The 16233-nt window shown below is 46.6% G+C and overlaps 1 protein-coding gene across 3 annotated transcripts in view; it reads left to right on the top strand.

Annotated features, from left to right (window-relative positions):
- The window catches only part of LOC116966973 (serine/threonine-protein phosphatase 6 regulatory subunit 3-like), a 94663-nt gene that overhangs the window by 69301 nt on the left and 9129 nt on the right, over positions 1-16233 (top strand). For 2 of the 3 annotated variants that reach the window (XM_033013380.1, XM_033013381.1), the window contains exons 18-23: positions 1007-1125; positions 2765-2927; positions 4764-4873; positions 8072-8255; positions 9068-9193; positions 13280-13378. In XM_033013380.1, coding sequence (XP_032869271.1) covers positions 1007-1125; positions 2765-2927; positions 4764-4873; positions 8072-8255; positions 9068-9193; positions 13280-13378 — 801 coding nt within the window. The remainder of the gene's footprint in view (positions 1-1006; positions 1126-2764; positions 2928-4763; positions 4874-8071; positions 8256-9067; positions 9194-13279; positions 13379-16233) is intronic. The other variant, XM_033013382.1, reaches the window with a different exon arrangement.

Genomic DNA, 16233 nt, shown 5'->3' with positions numbered 1-16233 from the left:
TTCTGTAAACACACATAAAGCCGCCTGCACAAGCTTAGGCTCAGAGGTTGTCCATTTGACAAGCCTGATATTCCCTCATTCACAGTCTGTTGGGGCATCGAGTGTGAGAGTCAGCAAGTCGCGATGCGGCTGTGTAAGACTTTTGGTTGAGCACATAGAACAACACAGCACAGGAACGGGCCCTTCGGCCCACAATGTTCGTACCAAACCTGAAGTCAACTCTCCATCCCCTTCCCAGTTCTCCCACTAGTCTTACTGTCTCCGACTACAATACAATACAATACAATACAATTTATTGTCATTTGGACCCCTTGAGGTCCAAACGAAATGACGTTTCTGCAGCCATACATTACAAACAAATAGACCCAAGACACAACATAATTTACTATCTCTGTCCCGCCCCCCTCCCCTGACATCAGTCTGAAAAGGGTCTCGACCCGAAACGTCGCCCATTCCTTCTCTCCAGAGATGCTACCTGTCCCGCTGAGAAAGGGGCAACGTTTGGGCTAAGATGGCTGGGCAACGTTTTTAACACAGAGTCTGGTTAAGGTAGATACAGTAGTGGCATTTACTGTTTTACTGTTCTTTTATAAATCATGTTTCTCGGAGTATCTAAATTTTAGTTGTTTAAGTTGTGACATCGGATGGAAGCTGCATTCCAAATCTCGTTGCACCTATGTGCAATGACAATAAAAGATATTATTATGATTATTATTTGAGAGACTTTTAGAAGAGACATGGATTTGCAGGGAATGGAGGGATATGGATCACGTGCAGGCAGAGGGAACTGGTTTAATTTAGCAAGGCGTTTGGCATCAGGCTTTGGCACAGACATTGTGGGCTGAGAGGCCTGTCCCTGTGCTGTTCAATCATGGCAGGTGCTGACCGGGCAGCGATTTCTCCCAGCAAGTGACATCTTAGCTGAGACCACCGTCGCTGGTTGAAGAATTTCTCCCAGCATTTCATTTTACTTCTGCCAGAATCATGAAACATAATGTTGTTGCAGGAGTTCAGGGAGTACGGACAGTGAAGGAAGCAGAGACTCCGAAGAGGATGAAGATGAAGAAGGGGGACAGACTGCCATAAAGCCCACGGACTCCAGGATGGAAATAGACCCAAACAAAGGTACTTGAATAATGGGGCTTGTAGTTGATTTACAATACAATACATTTTATACAATACGATTTACAATACAATACTTTTGCTCTGGTATTTTATTTCATTCACGTTTAAACTATAATGTTTTACTATTAATATTTAATGTTTTATGTGTCATTCTTAATTGTTACTGTATGTCGTGTTGTTACTTGCGGGCGGAGCACCAAGGCAAATTCCTTGTATGTGTACATAATAATAATAATAATAATGGATGGGATTTATATAGCGCCTTTCTAATACTCAAGGCGCTTTACATCGCATTATTCATTCACTCCTCAGTCACACTCGGTGGTGGTAAGCTACTTCTGTAGCCACAGCTGCCCTGGGGCAGACTGACGGAAGCGTGGCTGCCATTCTGCGCCTACGGCCCCTCCGACCACCACCAATCACTCACACACATTCACACACATTCACACACAGGCAAAGGTGGGTGAAGTGTCTTGCCCAAGGACACAACGACAGTATGCACTCCAAGCGGGATTCGAACCGGCCACCTTCCGGTCGCCAGCCGAACACTTAGCCCATTGTGCCATCTGTCGTCCCACATACTTGGCCAATAAACTTTTTCATTCATTCACTCAATCGTACTTTATTAGCCAAGTATGAAACGTACGAGGAATTTCATTTGCCAAGTCAGTCACACAAATAAAAAGCAACACAAAATACATTTTAACATAAGCATCCAACACAGTGACTCCTCCACATTCCTCACTGTGATGGAAGGCGAGAAACAAAAGTTCAATCTCTTCCCTTCCTTGTTCTCCCGCAGTCAGAGGCCTCGAGCCTTCTGTGGACGGGGCGATCTTACTCCTGTAGCCGGCGGTTGGGCCCACCGGGTGGGGGGGTGGGGGAATCTCAGCTCCCTCAAGCCGCCTCGGGGCTGGTCAAACCTGTGTCGCTGGAGCTCCCGACTCGGTCTCTCCCGAGATCGCGAGCCCTTGATGTTATACTGGAGCATGACAGACTGTTGGTCATGGAACCAAGCTTGGGATATTCTAAAGATAGACACAAAAAAGCCACAGTTTAAGAATAAGGAGTAAGCCATTTAGAACGGTGACGAGGAAACACTTTTTCTCACAGAGAGTGGTGAGTCCGTGGAATTCTCTGCCTCAGAGGGCGGTGGAGGCAGGTTCTCTGGATACTTTCAAGAGAGAGCTAGATAGGGCTCTTAAAGATAGCGGAGTCAGGGGATATGGGGAGAAGGCAGGAACGGGGTACTGATTGGGGATGATCAGCCATGATCACATTGAATGGCGGTGCTGGCTCGAAGGGCCGAATGGCCTACTCCTGCACCTATTGTCTATTGTTTATAAAAAGCTGGAGTACCTCAGCAGCTCAGACAGCGTCTCTGCAGAGAAGGAATAGCTGATGTTTCGGGTCGAGCCAATCATCACCTATCCCTTTTCTCCAGGTGTCTGTCCTGCTGAGTTGCTCCGGCTTTTGTGTCTATCTTCGGTTGAAACCAGCGTCTGGAGTTCCTTCTTACACTGGGAATATTCTAGTTCACTGAGCACTGTTTTTCATTCGGGGAGTCCTATCTAATGTTACCAGTGTTACCAAATACGTATCTAATGTGTTACCAGTAACGTGTTGGTTTGATCTTCAGAGGCTGGGTGGACAGCCAACTTCGACGCACCTTTGACTAACAGTGGTGTGAGCCAGGGCGCGGTGGACGGTGGCTTCAGTGCGTGGGACAGCCCAGAACCCACAACCTCCCTGCCTCCGATAGAAGGATGGGCGGTGTTTGCCAGTTTTGCCTCTCAGGCTGGGTAAGTGTTGCAACTACACAAGGAAAGCATTCCCCCCCCCCCCCCACTTGTCTTCTCCGTTCCTTCCCCCAGTGGTTTTGCTTCATGTGTCTGCTCAGATCGTAGCATTGATCCGATTGACCAAGAGGGTTCTTCCAGGAAAGATTGTTAAGGGCTTTGACACGCTAGATGCAGGAACCATGTTCTCGATGTTGGGGGAGTCCAGAACCATGGGCCACACAGCTTAAGAATAAGGAGTAAGCCATTTAGAACAGAGACGAGGAAACGCTTTTTCTCACAGAGAGTGGTGAGTCTGTGGAATTCTCTGCCTCAGAGGGCGGTGGAGGCCGGTTCTCTGGATGCTTTCAAGAGAGAGCTAGATAGGGCTCTTAAAGATAGTGGAGTCAGGGGATATGGGGAGAAGGCAGGAACGGGGTACTGATTGGGGATGATCAGCCGTGATCACATTGAATGGCGTGGCTGACTCAAAGGGCCGAATGGCCTACTCCTGCACCTATTGTCTATTGTCTATTGATTGGGTTAACACACGATTGCGGCACTGTACTCACTGGTGTTCCAAAGGATGATGGTGGGGGACCTCATTGAATCTTACCAAATAGTGAAAGGCCTGGATAGAATGGATGTGGAGAGGTTGTTTCCACTGGTGGGAGAGTCTAAAACCAAAGGCCATAGCCTCTTAATTAAAGGACATGCCTTTGGAAAGGAGATGAGGAGGAGTTTCTTTCGCCAGAGGTTGGTGAATCTGTGGAATTCTTTGCCACAGACTACTGTGGAGTGTTAATGGATGTTCTTTAAGGCAGAGACTGAAAGATTATTGATTAGTTCGGGTGTCAGGGGCTATGGGGAGAAGGCAGGAGAATGGGGTTGAGAGGGGAAAATAGATCAGCCATGATTGAATGATGGAGTAGACTTGATGGGCCAAATGGCCTAATTGTGCTCCTATCACCTATGAAGGTTATTCCAACAGTGGCAACTCCTTGTTTCAGCGGGGTTAAATTTCAGCGCAACTATTGATTCTTTCATCAGCTGCAAATATTAGTACACCCGGCACTGAGTAAAAACACATTCCAATGTCGTCACACTTTAAACTTGTAGCTATGCTTCCAGGAAGAACATTTTCTTGTATGAGCATGAGATGGCACATTTCATCGTACAGTTTAAAGTGACTGGGTTGAACTCCTGACCTATGCTCCAACACAAACACTATCTGCTTCCACCCCTAACATGACTGCCATTCATTCACCACAGCTGTTTTACAATAATCCACCCGTTTAGATTTCACACTGGCACTGCCCCTTAAGGGCCTGTCCCACTTATGCGTTTTTTTTCGGCGACTTACCGGCACCCGTCATAGTCGCAGCAGGTTCCCGGAAATTTTCAACATGTTGAAAATCCAGCGGTGACCAGAAAAAGGTACGACTATTTGGGCGACTGCTCACGACCAAATAGGCGTCACCCCTCTCGTACCACCGGTTTGTTGGCTAATTAGCTCGGTGAAATTGTTCCGTGTGTGTGTGTGTGTGTGTGTGTCGGATAGAATTCGTGCACGGATGATGTCTGGTTGGCGCGAACTCGGTGGGTCGAAGGGCCTGTTTCCGCGCTCCATCTCTAAACTAAAGTAAAAGATTGTGGTTCGACCTTGATAGTCTAAAGCCCGCCAGAATGACTATCCATTTTGATTTACAACATCTGCCGCTTTTTGTATTTTTGGGAATGTTTATACAGACAAACAGAGGCAGAACAGAGTAGCGGTGGGAGTGCTTATTGGTTCTGCTGGGAAGAAGCGCGAGTGGAACCCATCCAAGCTTCAGTTAATTGGAATTAAATTTCTTCCAGCCCCTCTGGACGCTTGCGAACAAACTCTCCTGTGTCTATGGAAACAAATTCCGCTCCAGCCGATGAGCTCCAGAGTAGTGGTGACGGACATAGCAAAGCGTCAGAAGAAAGTGAGTATCAACAGGACATTGTCACGGTTGCACATTTCGGGATTACCGAGAGTTTGCATGCTGCTTTCATGTTCCTAAAGGACCTGTCCCACTTACGGGATTTTTTTTCGGCGACTTGCCGGCACCCGTCAGGTCTCTGAAAAGTGTTGAAAATCCAGCGGCGACCAGAAAAATGTACGACTCTTTGGGCGACTACTCACGACTACTCACTACTGTACTCATACAGGCATCATGTGTCGACGTGTCGCGGGGTGACGCCTGCATGGTCGTGAGCAGTCGCCCAAAGAGTCCTACCTTTTTCTGGTCACCGCTGGATTTTCAACACGTTGAAAATTTTCAGAAGCCTGCTGCGACTATGTTGGGTGCCGTGAAAAACGAGCTCGAACAATGGACATAGATGACTTTATGAGTTTGCTCCATGGTTTCAATTCACAAGGAATCCACTTCTCATGAGAGTACTTTCTGAAACGTCAGTGTGGATTTTACGTTTTACTGCAGGACTCGCCGAAAAAATTGCGTAAGTGGGGCAGGCCCTTTAATATTCCAAGGAATTACCGATGTGCCTCAACCGGAGTTTTTCTTACTTTCTGATTAAATTGAATTTTAAATTGCGTTACTCAAAGGTGAAACATCGACACTGATTTCCTTTTGTGCCTGAAGCCTATTTTTAGTAGCTTGAATAAAATGTACTATTTTCTAAATGAGAATTTTAGACCTAATTCAATGGTGCTTTCATTGTCACGTATGCAAACGCGCACAGTGAAATCCTTTCCCTACACAAAGTCTGGCACAGTATTCCCATCCATAATCACATCCTTGATTAGCAAGTGTACAGAAATAGTCCACTGAGCCCGCGTGCGCGAGGCGCCATGTTATCGGGATTGGTGTAACCAGGAACTTGGAACCAACATACCTGGCGGTGGAAAAGGCCCCACCATCCAGAACTTTGAGATGAATCACCATTCATCGAGGGCATTCGATCCAATTTGAGATCCCAGCTACCAAGACAGATGTGTACAGCAATTCGTTCTTCCTCCGCACAATTAAAGCATGGAATAATCTCCACCCTACCATAGTTACCCAACCAGATGCAACTAAATTTAAGGAAGCTCTTTTTGTTCCCAAAAACCCTTTCTGGCTTAAGTCCTCCCTCCACCACCTCCAGTTTAAATTCCATTTGGAATATTTTGGAGGACCAAGAAACCAAGAACAAGACCATGTTCGTGTCATGTACTTCCTTATGGGCAGAGGCGTCGTCAAGAAGGATCACCTTGGACTATGAGTCCTTTGTGTGACTAATGCACGATGCAAAACTGCGACCAGGTGGATTGTGCTGACGAGTTCAGTAACTTCCCCTTTGCAGTTGCTCAATCAACCCGCAACTTTGCAGGTTGCACGCGGACAGTCCCCTGGGTCTTATCGTCAGAGCATCAGACCCGGATGCTGAGTCATTTATTGGGTTGAAAGGGGACTGGGAGGGTACTTGGAGCAGATGCAAAGCTCCGTCCATTCAGTATTGAAGCTGTGTGGTTGCCTCCGGCAATGCTGGTTGCAAAACAATGAGCATTGGTAATCATTGCAAGGTCATTGAACCCACTTTTCCCCCTCCCCTTTGTCCCCTCCCCTCCGTCTGAAGAAGGGTCTCGACCCAAAATGTCATCTATTCCTTTACTCCAGAGATGCTGTCTGCTGTCTGAGTTACTCCAGCTTTTTGTGTCCATTTCCACCTCTCCTCTCTTCTATCTACACAGGTGCGCACACACGCACGCACGCACGCGCACGCACACAGATACACACACACACAAACACACACCCTCACCCACACACACACACACACACACACACACACACACACACACACACACACACACACACACACGTGCGCACGCACACAGATACACACACAACACCCACACCCACACCCACACACACACACACACACACATAACACCCCCACACACACACGCACACACACACCCAAACACACACACACACACACACACACACACACCCAAACACGCACACACACGCGCGCGCACGCACACACACACACACGATGGGTTGTTGATGATTTAGTTTGATCTCTCAGCCCCCTCACTGCCCTCTCGCACGTGTGCAGGTGCTGATGCCAAGACCTGGTATCTGTCACTGTCCACAACGCTGCGCCATCTGTGAAATAGTAGCTCTTTGATTGAGGGTGGACAGATATATCTATAACCTTATAACCATGAAGATAATGGACACTAATAATTGAAGCTGGGGCAAGAGTATTTTGGCAAAGGAATAAAAAAATGCATCACCTGACTAATTTAAGCCGAGCTGTCTTGACTCAGGAGATTAAGAGCTTGCCGACACTAACCCAGGAAAATCTAAATTTGATGCACAGTCTGTGGCCAATTATATAACCGTGGTTAGAATAATAAGAGCGTGCAAAGATTACTGTAGACCCGACTGGGCCAGAGAGATGATAAATCAGGCATTATTCATAAATGTAATGACTATACGACGTGCTCTCCCGGGGACATTTCCAAAAGAAGTGCAGTAAAGCTGTGATGCAGTCTGTTCTTGTACAGAGCTGCCAACACTCACTGCTCGAGGCACTGACGGCACCCGATGATTCTGGTATCGGACCCCCTCAAGGTGATGGAGGTTCAGGGGGTGGCGCAGCGTTAGAGTTGCTGGCTCACAGCGCCAGAGACCTAGGTTTGATCCTGACTGCGGGTGCTGTCTGTGTGAAGGTTGTACCTTCTCCCTGTGTCCGTGTGGGTTTTCTCCGGGTGTTCCAGATTCTAGGGGCTAGTGGAGTCAAGGGATATGGGGAGAAGGCAGGCACGGGTTATTGATAGGGGACGATCAGCCATGATCACAATGAATGGCGGTGCTGGCTCGAAGGGCCGAATGGCCTCCCCCTGCACCTATTTTCTATGTTTCCTCACGCACCCCAAAGATCGCAGGTTAATTAACTACAGTAAAAACGTCTCCAATTTCCTCCTGCACTCCAAAGACGTGCAGGTTCGTCAAAATTGTATATTGTCGCTAGTGTGTAGAATAGTACGGGGTGATCGCTGGTCGGCGCGGACTCGCTGGGCCGGAGGGCCTGTTTCCACGCTGTGTGTCTAAAGTCGAAAGGGAAGAGTGTCCACAAGCAAGAGGGCAGCACTGACATGGTTCAATCTTGTCCCCACGTTGACTGTGCAGAGTCTATGGGCGGGCTGAGCAGCGGAGAAGACGCTAAAGTGCCAGACGCCACAAAAACGGGTATGACGTCACACGCCGACACGGAGAAACCAGCAGCGGAAAACGCGGCGATTCTCAACGGCTCGGTGCCGGAAGCAGTCTTGCCCCCTGAGGTGAACAATGCAGAAGCTAAAACACGCACAAGGTAATTGTGAAATGTTATATTGGGTTAATTGCATTAAACAATGCGAGTTACTGAAATCCATGTATCATGGCTTTAAGATAGTTATGGAGAAAGAAAGTTGAATTCCAAATTAAGGCAAGGGCAACTTTAGTGAGTGCAAAAAGTTTAACAAAGAATAGACTTGGAAGAAAAGAGAAAACTACTGGGAAGAAGTTTTGACTATTTGAAAGGGAATTCTGTGGAATTCATTGTCACAGGCGGCTGTTGGGTATTTTTAAGGCAGAGATTCTTGATTAGAAACATAGAACATAAGTGCAGGAGTAGGCTATTTGGCCCTTCCAGCCAGCACCGCCATTCAATATGATCATGGCTGATCATCCAGAATCAGTACCCCGTTCCTTCCTTCTCCCCATATCTCCTCATTCCGTTAGCCCTAAGAGCTAAATGTAACTCTCTCTTGAATACATCTTGAGTACGGGTGTCGGGGGTTATAGGGAGAAGGCAGGAGAATGGGGTTGAGAGGGAGAGAAAGATCAGCCATGACTTGAATGGCGGAGTAGACTTGATGGGGCGATTGGCCTAATTCTGCTCTTGTGGACTTAACCTGTGGACTTATGGAAGAAGCAGGTTCCACTTGAACACTTCCAATTGAAACATTCGCAGTGCAATGTTGTTTTGCTTTTAACTGCTCAAGCACTTACTCTGCACTTGTGATATTTTATTATTAATCACTATTGAACAAATGTCACAATTATTTGGTTTCCGAAAAAGGGATTAGGAAGATGACATTCCCGTTCCTTAGGGAAGCTGACTTGTTTAAATCTCTTGTGCAGTGAGGAAGAACTCTTAACTACCTCCGAAGATGGACCTACTGCAGGAAATGTACGGGACAGCTGTGAGGCCTCCAAAGCTAATCCAGTTGCCCCCCAAGCTTCAGAATGTGAACGGCACGAACAGAGGTACGAACTTGGTACATCAGGTGGAAAGAACTCGGGAAAAGTCAGCAAGCTTGTGTTAGAGGCAGGCGTTATCTACTCGATTATTACTTATTATGCACTCTTTGAGTCTCGGCACTGCCTCAGTCTCTGCCTCAGAGGGCGGTGGAGGCCGGTTCTCTGGATGCTTTCAAGAGAGAGCTAGATAGGGCTCTTAGAAATAGCAGAGTCAGGGGATATGGGGAGAAGGCAGGAACGGGGTACTGATTGGGGATGATCAGCCATGATCACATTGAATGGCAGTGATGGCTCGAAGGGCCGAATGGCCTACTCATGCACCTATTGTCTATTGACTGTTGAGTTGAGGTTTTCACAGTGGCGCAGTGGTAGAGTTGCTGCCTTGCAGCACCAGAGACATGGGTTCCATCCCGACCACTGGTGCTGTTTGTGTGGATTTTGTACATTCTCCCCATGACCACGTAGATTTTCACCCCGGGTGCTCCGGTTCCCTCCCACACTCCGAAGACGTGCAGGTTTGTAGGTTAATTGGCTCTGCAAATTGTCCCTAGTGTGTAGGATAGTATTCGTGTACGGGATAATAATAATAATAATAAATACTTTATTGGTCCCCTCAGGGAAATTCAGATGTCCAGATGCCCCCAACCAACAAACCCACACATTCAAAACGAACGCAGACAGAAAAAACATAAAATACAATGTGGACACTACCTGAGAGCAATAAATACTTAAAAAGACCAATAATTAACAATTTTAAAAAATGCAAAGCAGCCGTATTATAAAATCTAATGGCTGCAGGGGTGAAGGATCTCCTGAACCGCTCCGTTCTACAGCGCAGGGAGAGGAGCCGGTTGGTGCTGGTCGGCACGGACTTGGTGGGCCAAAGGCTTGTTTCCGCGCTGTAATCTAAGCGAGTTACTAGTTCAAGTTCAAGTGAGTTTATTGTCATGTGTCCCTGTATTGGACAATGAAATTCTTGCTTTGCTTCAGCACACAGAACATAGTAGGCATTTACTACAAAACAGATCAGTGTGTCCATATACCATAATATAAATATATACACACATGAATAAATAAACTGATAAAGTGCAAATAACAGAAAATGGGTTATTAATGTTCAGAGTGTTGTCCGAGCCAGGTTTAATAGCCTGATGGCTGTGGGGAAGTAGCTATTCCTGAACTTGGTCGTTGCAGTCTTCAGGCTCCTGTACCTTCTACTTGAAGGTAGCAGGGAGATGAGTGTGTGGCCAGGATGGTGTGTGGGTCTTTGATGATGCTGCCAGCCTTTTTGAGGCAGCGACTGCGATAAATCCCCTCGATGGAAGGAAGGTCGGAGCCGATACTAACAATCTTCCATCAGGATACGAGTAAAAGTTTTTGAATATTTGGTTGTGGGGAAGTTCTGGGAATCTATTGTTTCCCGAATGCGGTTTGCAATTGTCCAGCAATGTATAGGTTAATCGGGTTGATGCCAACACTGATTAAGGTGATGTTTAACTCATTTTAAAACTTCTTTCTGGAGAGGTAATTGGTTGTCAGACTATTACAGAGAATTTATACAAGATTTCCTGGTGGTATTTGGTACAGTGTCACGTGAGAGTCAGAAAAATTCAGCCATGGTGTGAGACAATGCAGCAGCACTAATAGAAAGTGACCCTGACTTCCTAACGCAGAAATACGTCTGGTAATGCTGTTCATAACTGGAGAAAGGTTAGACCAGGTACACTGTTGGTGTAGACAAAAGTGCTGGGGAAACTCAGCGGGTGCAGCAGCATCTATGGAGCGAAGGAAATAGGCAACGTCTATTTCCTTCGCTCCATAGATGCTGCTGCACCCACTGAGTTTCTCCAGCACTTTTGTCTACCTTCGATTTTCCAGCATCTGCAGTTCCTTCTTAAACATACTGTTGGTGTAAGTATTAGGTCAGTTTGAATGTCTTGTATGTAAGAATCATTTGGAACTGGGCTAAGAAACTATAAATGAACTCACAATAAGAAAAATGGTAGGAAAGGCCTGAAATTCTGTAGCTAAGTTGACTGGAAGGTTTAAAATGCATTTGTTCACTGTTTCGGTTTGATCTAAGCATTTTCTTCTGAGGGTGAATCAGTGGCGAAAGATTTGTAATGTAATGTCAACACAGAGCAAGGAGTTCAGTTACTTCGCACGTGGCATTGGGGGATGTTTTATCAAAGGAAGTGGCTGAGGTAGTTATTTGGAGAAAATTGGATAAGTGAGTTTGAGCCCCACCCAAGAGATTTGTGAACACAATCTACGCTTACATTTCAGTGTTGCACTGGGAGACACCAAGGTCCCATCTAATTATGTAGGAATGAACTGCAGATGCTGGTTCAAACCGAAGATAGGCACAAATAAGGTGTCAGTAACTCAGCGGGTCAGACAGCATCTCTGGACAAAAGGAAAATGTGACGTTTCGGGTCAATAGACGATAGGTGCAGGAGTAGGCCCTTCGAGCCAGCACCGCCATTCAATTTGATCATGGCTGATCATCCCCAATCAGTACCCCGTTCCTGCCTTCTCCCCATATCCCCTTGACTCCGCTATCTTTATGAGCCTCATCTAACTCTCTCTTGAAAGTATCCGGAGAACCGGCCTCCACCTAAGGCAGAGAATTCCACAGACTCACAACTCTCTGTGAGAAAACGTGTTTCCTCGTCTCCGTTCTAAATGGCTTACCCCTTATTCTTTAACTGTAGCCCCTGATTCTGGACTCTCCCAACATCGGGAACATGTTTCCTGCCTCTAGCGTGCCCAAACCATTAATAATCTTATATGTCTCAATAAGATTCCCTCTCATCCTTCTAAACTCCAGAGTATACAAGTATACAGGGTTGAAGATAGGTCGCGACCCGAAATGTCACCTATTCCTTTTCTCCAGAGATGCTGTCTGATCCGCTGAGTTTCTCCAGTTTTTTGTGTCCCACCCAATTATGGCATGGTGGAGTTCTTCCACTCTCCCTACTAACATTTAATCTTCAAACAGCATCACTTTGACACTTCAACTGAGAGTGGTTTATTTACTTTGTTTCGGGCGCTTTGTTGAATTTATTTGTGTTTTAAAACTTATCGAATAGTGAAAGGCTTGGACAACTTACCGAATAGTGAAAGGCGTGGATAGAGTGGATGTGGAGAGGATGTTTCCACTAGTGGGAGAGTCTAGGACTAGAGGTCACAGCCTCAGAATTAAAGGATGTTCCTTTCGGAAGGAAATGAGGAGGATTCTTTAGTCAGAGGGTGGTGAATCTGTGGAATTATTTGCCACAGAAGGCTGTGGAGGCCAAGTCAGTGGAAATTTTTAAGGCAGAGATAGATAGATTCTTGATTAGTGCAGGGGTTACGGGGAGAAGGCAGGAGAATGGGGTTAGGAGGGAGAGATAGATCAGCCATGATTGAATGGAGGAGTAGACTGGATGGGCCGAATGGTCTCATTCTACTCTTTCCTTATGACTTAACTCCTATCACTTCTGAATATCATTAACTGACTTACTCTGGAAGGTGATGTTGGAAATTGAGACAGATGTACAGTACTCTGCTGCCAACTTCTGGCTTGTTCTAAGATTAAACACTTCTAATACAATTTTTAGATCTGCAATCTGTGTAGGAAGTTAAAATATTTATTCTGCATCTAGTTGTGAAAATGGATGAGTTTGATGCAAAGGAATCTGAGAAGATCTTTCAGTCCCTGAGCCTGCCAATGGGTATTTTTAAGGCAGAGATAGATAGATTCTTGATTAGTGCGGGTGTCGGGGGTTATGGGGAGAAGGCAGGAGAATGGGGTTAGGAGGGAGAGATAGATCAGCCTTGATTGAATGGTGGAGTAGACTTGATGGGTCGAATGGCCTAATTCTTCAGGCTGAAGAAGGGTCTCGACCTGAAACTTCACCCATTCCTTCTCTCCAGAAATGCTGCCAGTCCCGCTGAGTTACCCCAGCAGTTTGTGTCTATCGATAGAAGATTCCTTCCACCTGGCTGGTCATTGGCTTGGCAAGGATCAGGGAGGTGGGTGCATTTAGTTAGTGGGTGATCTGTTCCTTTAACCCCACACCCTAATGACTTGGTTTCTGTTGCAATTAGCACGTCAAAGGCATCTGATGATGAGGCGAGGAGTCAGAAGACGTTCTCTCCGGTTTTAAATGGTGCAGTGGATGAAACGTCAGCAAAAACGGAAACCAAGTGAGTTTGGAGTGAGAAGGTGACCCTGGTGCCCTGCCCCAATCAGCATAGTGATTTAATTATTTTGTTATCAACTGATTCTCATGAGAGTCGTGGTCGTAAATTACGTCAATAGGCAATAGGTGCAGGAAAGGCCATTCGGCCCTTCGGGCCAGCACCGCCATTCAATAAGATCATGGCTGATCATCCCCAATCAGTACCCCGTTCCTGCCTTCTCCCCATATCCCCTGACTCCGCTATCTTTAAGAGCCCTATCTAGCTCTCTCTTGAAAGTATCCAGAGAACCTGCCTCCACCGCCCTCTGAGGCAGAGAATTCCACAGACTCACAACACTGCGTGAAAAAGTGTTTCCTCGTCTCCGTTCTAAATGGCTTACCCCTTATTCTTAAACTGTGTGGCCCCTGATTCAGAGAACCGGTCTCCACCCGAGGCAGAGAATTCCACAGACTGCCTGGCCCTGAACTGCTCATCTCTGTGCACCCTATGAGTGCATCTTTAGACTTTAGAGGGCCTTTTTCCGTACTATAGTCTTTAGAGATCCAGCGCAGAAATAGGCCCTTCAGCCCACCGAGTCCGCGCTGACCAGCGATAGCCCCCGTTTTCTAACACTGTCCTACATACACAATTTTACCGAAGCCAATTAACCTACAAACCTGTACATCTTCGAAGTGTGAGAGGAGCACCCGGAGAAAACCCACATGGTCACAGGGAGGGCGTACAAACTCCGGACAGACAGCACCCGAAGACAGGATCAAACACGAGTCTCTGGCGCTGTAAAGCAGCAATTCTACCGCTGCCCAGAACTCAAGAAGTGTTTTAATTGGATCCAAAAGCAAAGCGTAGAATGCCATTCTGCACGTTGAGCTGTGCCAAATTTTCTTTTGAATGGAAGTACAATTATTTTTACTCCCTAGCTTATCACATTTATCATTATTTTCCATTAAATAGTTTTCAAATCCACTTTAGAATTTGTTTCCATCACCCTATATCATCAGTGCATTGAAAGTCATAATCAATATTTGCATAAGCTATTCCTTATCTTGCCTCTGTTTATTTCCTGGTTGCATACATTTAAAGCGATGTTCTTGTCGTCACTTCACTCGCATTAGTTACTTTGTCTTTCAGGTTTTTCCTTTTAACTTTCTCTTTCATGTAAACGAGGATTTCAGCTCACCCATTCAGTCCATGTACCTGTCGGACTGGACAGCACATGCTGGTTTGCACCGAAGATAGATACAAAATGCTGGAGTAACTCAGCGGGTCAGGCAGCATCTCTGGTGACGTTTCGGGTCGAGATCCTTTTGCAGTGAGCAGTCTGAAGAAGGGTCTCGACCTGAAATGTCACCCATTCCTTCTCTCCAGAGATGCTGCCTGTCCTGCTGAGTTACGACAGCATTTTGTGTCTATCTTCGGTCCATATATCTCATAGAGTCATACAGTGATACAGCGTGGAAACAGGCCCTTCGGCTCAACTTGCCCACGCCGGCCAACATGTCCCATCTACATTAGTCCCACCTGTCCGCCTTTGGCCCTTATCCCTCCAATCCTGTCCATGTCCATGTATCTGTCTCACTGTTCCTTAAACGTTGGGATTGTCCCTGCCTCAACTACCTCCTCTGGCAGCACGTTCCATACACCCACAGCCCTCTGTGTGGAAAAAGGTACTCCCCAGATTCCTATTAACTCCTTTCCCCTTCACCACGAACCTATGCCCTCTGGCCCTCGATTCCCCTACTCTGGGAAAGAAACTTTCCCAATCATGATTTTATACACCTCTATAAGATCACCCCTCATCCTCCTGCGCTCCTAGGACTAGAGTCCCAGTCTACTCAACCTCTCCCTAAGTCTCACACCCTCTCATCCTGGCAACATCCTCATAAATCTTCTCTGTACCCGAAAGAATGGTTTCGGCCCGAAACGTTGCCTATTTCCTTCGCTCCATAGATGCTGCTGCACCCGCTGAGTTTCTCCAGCATTATTGTGTACCTTCGATTTTCCAGCAACTGCAGTTCCTTCTTAAACAATTCTCTGTACCCTTTCCAGCTTGACAACATGCTGGATAACGTCAGCTGTCCCGCAAGCCTGGGGCAGATGCACGATTTGGTAGTGTGTGACTGGCTAGGTGGGGTCATTGATCGTGCAAGGATCAGTGTTTGGGAAACCATTTCATCATCAGATTTATAAATGACTCCGAAGATGCGATAGAAAACCAGGCAGATTGTAAGAGGGCGAAATGGAAGCCTTACATAGCAGGTCGAAAGATCCAATGTGCTTAGCTCTGCAGAATTAATTGCAGCGTCAGCAATTGTAAGATCACCCGGTGAAAAATAAAGGTTCCATCATTGTATAAATTGTGAAAAGCTAGAAGCATTGGAAGCCCCCCCCCCCCCCCCAAAATAAATAGTGGAGATGTGCTCTTGTTTATTAGAGGAGCTTGCCTAGATTGAAAATATAATCAGAAAAGCTAATGGAATGCTAGCCTTTATACGTGGAGAAGCAGAGAACAAATGAGGAATTGTTTTGCTGCAGCTGTGCATTACATGTTGGTGCCACACTGGAAGCTTTGTGAGCGTTCCCGTGGAAAGGAGACATTTCCCTTTATTTGAATTTAAGTTTAGTTTAGAGATACAGCGCGGAGACAGGCCCTTCGGCCCACCGAATCCGCGCCGACCAGCGATCCCCGCACACTAACATACGGACAATTTACAATTATACCAAGCTGACTGACCTACAAACCTGCACGTCTTTGGAGTGTGGGGGGGGTGGGGGAGAACCCAGGGGGAAGAACGTACTAACTCCCCACAGACAGCACCCGTAGTCAGGATGGAACCCAGGTCTCCTGTAATCAGGAAGGA

Source organism: Amblyraja radiata, chromosome 38 (assembly GCF_010909765.2).
Source record: "Amblyraja radiata isolate CabotCenter1 chromosome 38, sAmbRad1.1.pri, whole genome shotgun sequence".
NCBI lineage: Eukaryota > Metazoa > Chordata > Chondrichthyes > Rajiformes > Rajidae > Amblyraja > Amblyraja radiata.
Note: the sequence above shows the minus strand (reverse complement) of the source record. Positions and strands in the feature narration are given on the sequence as shown.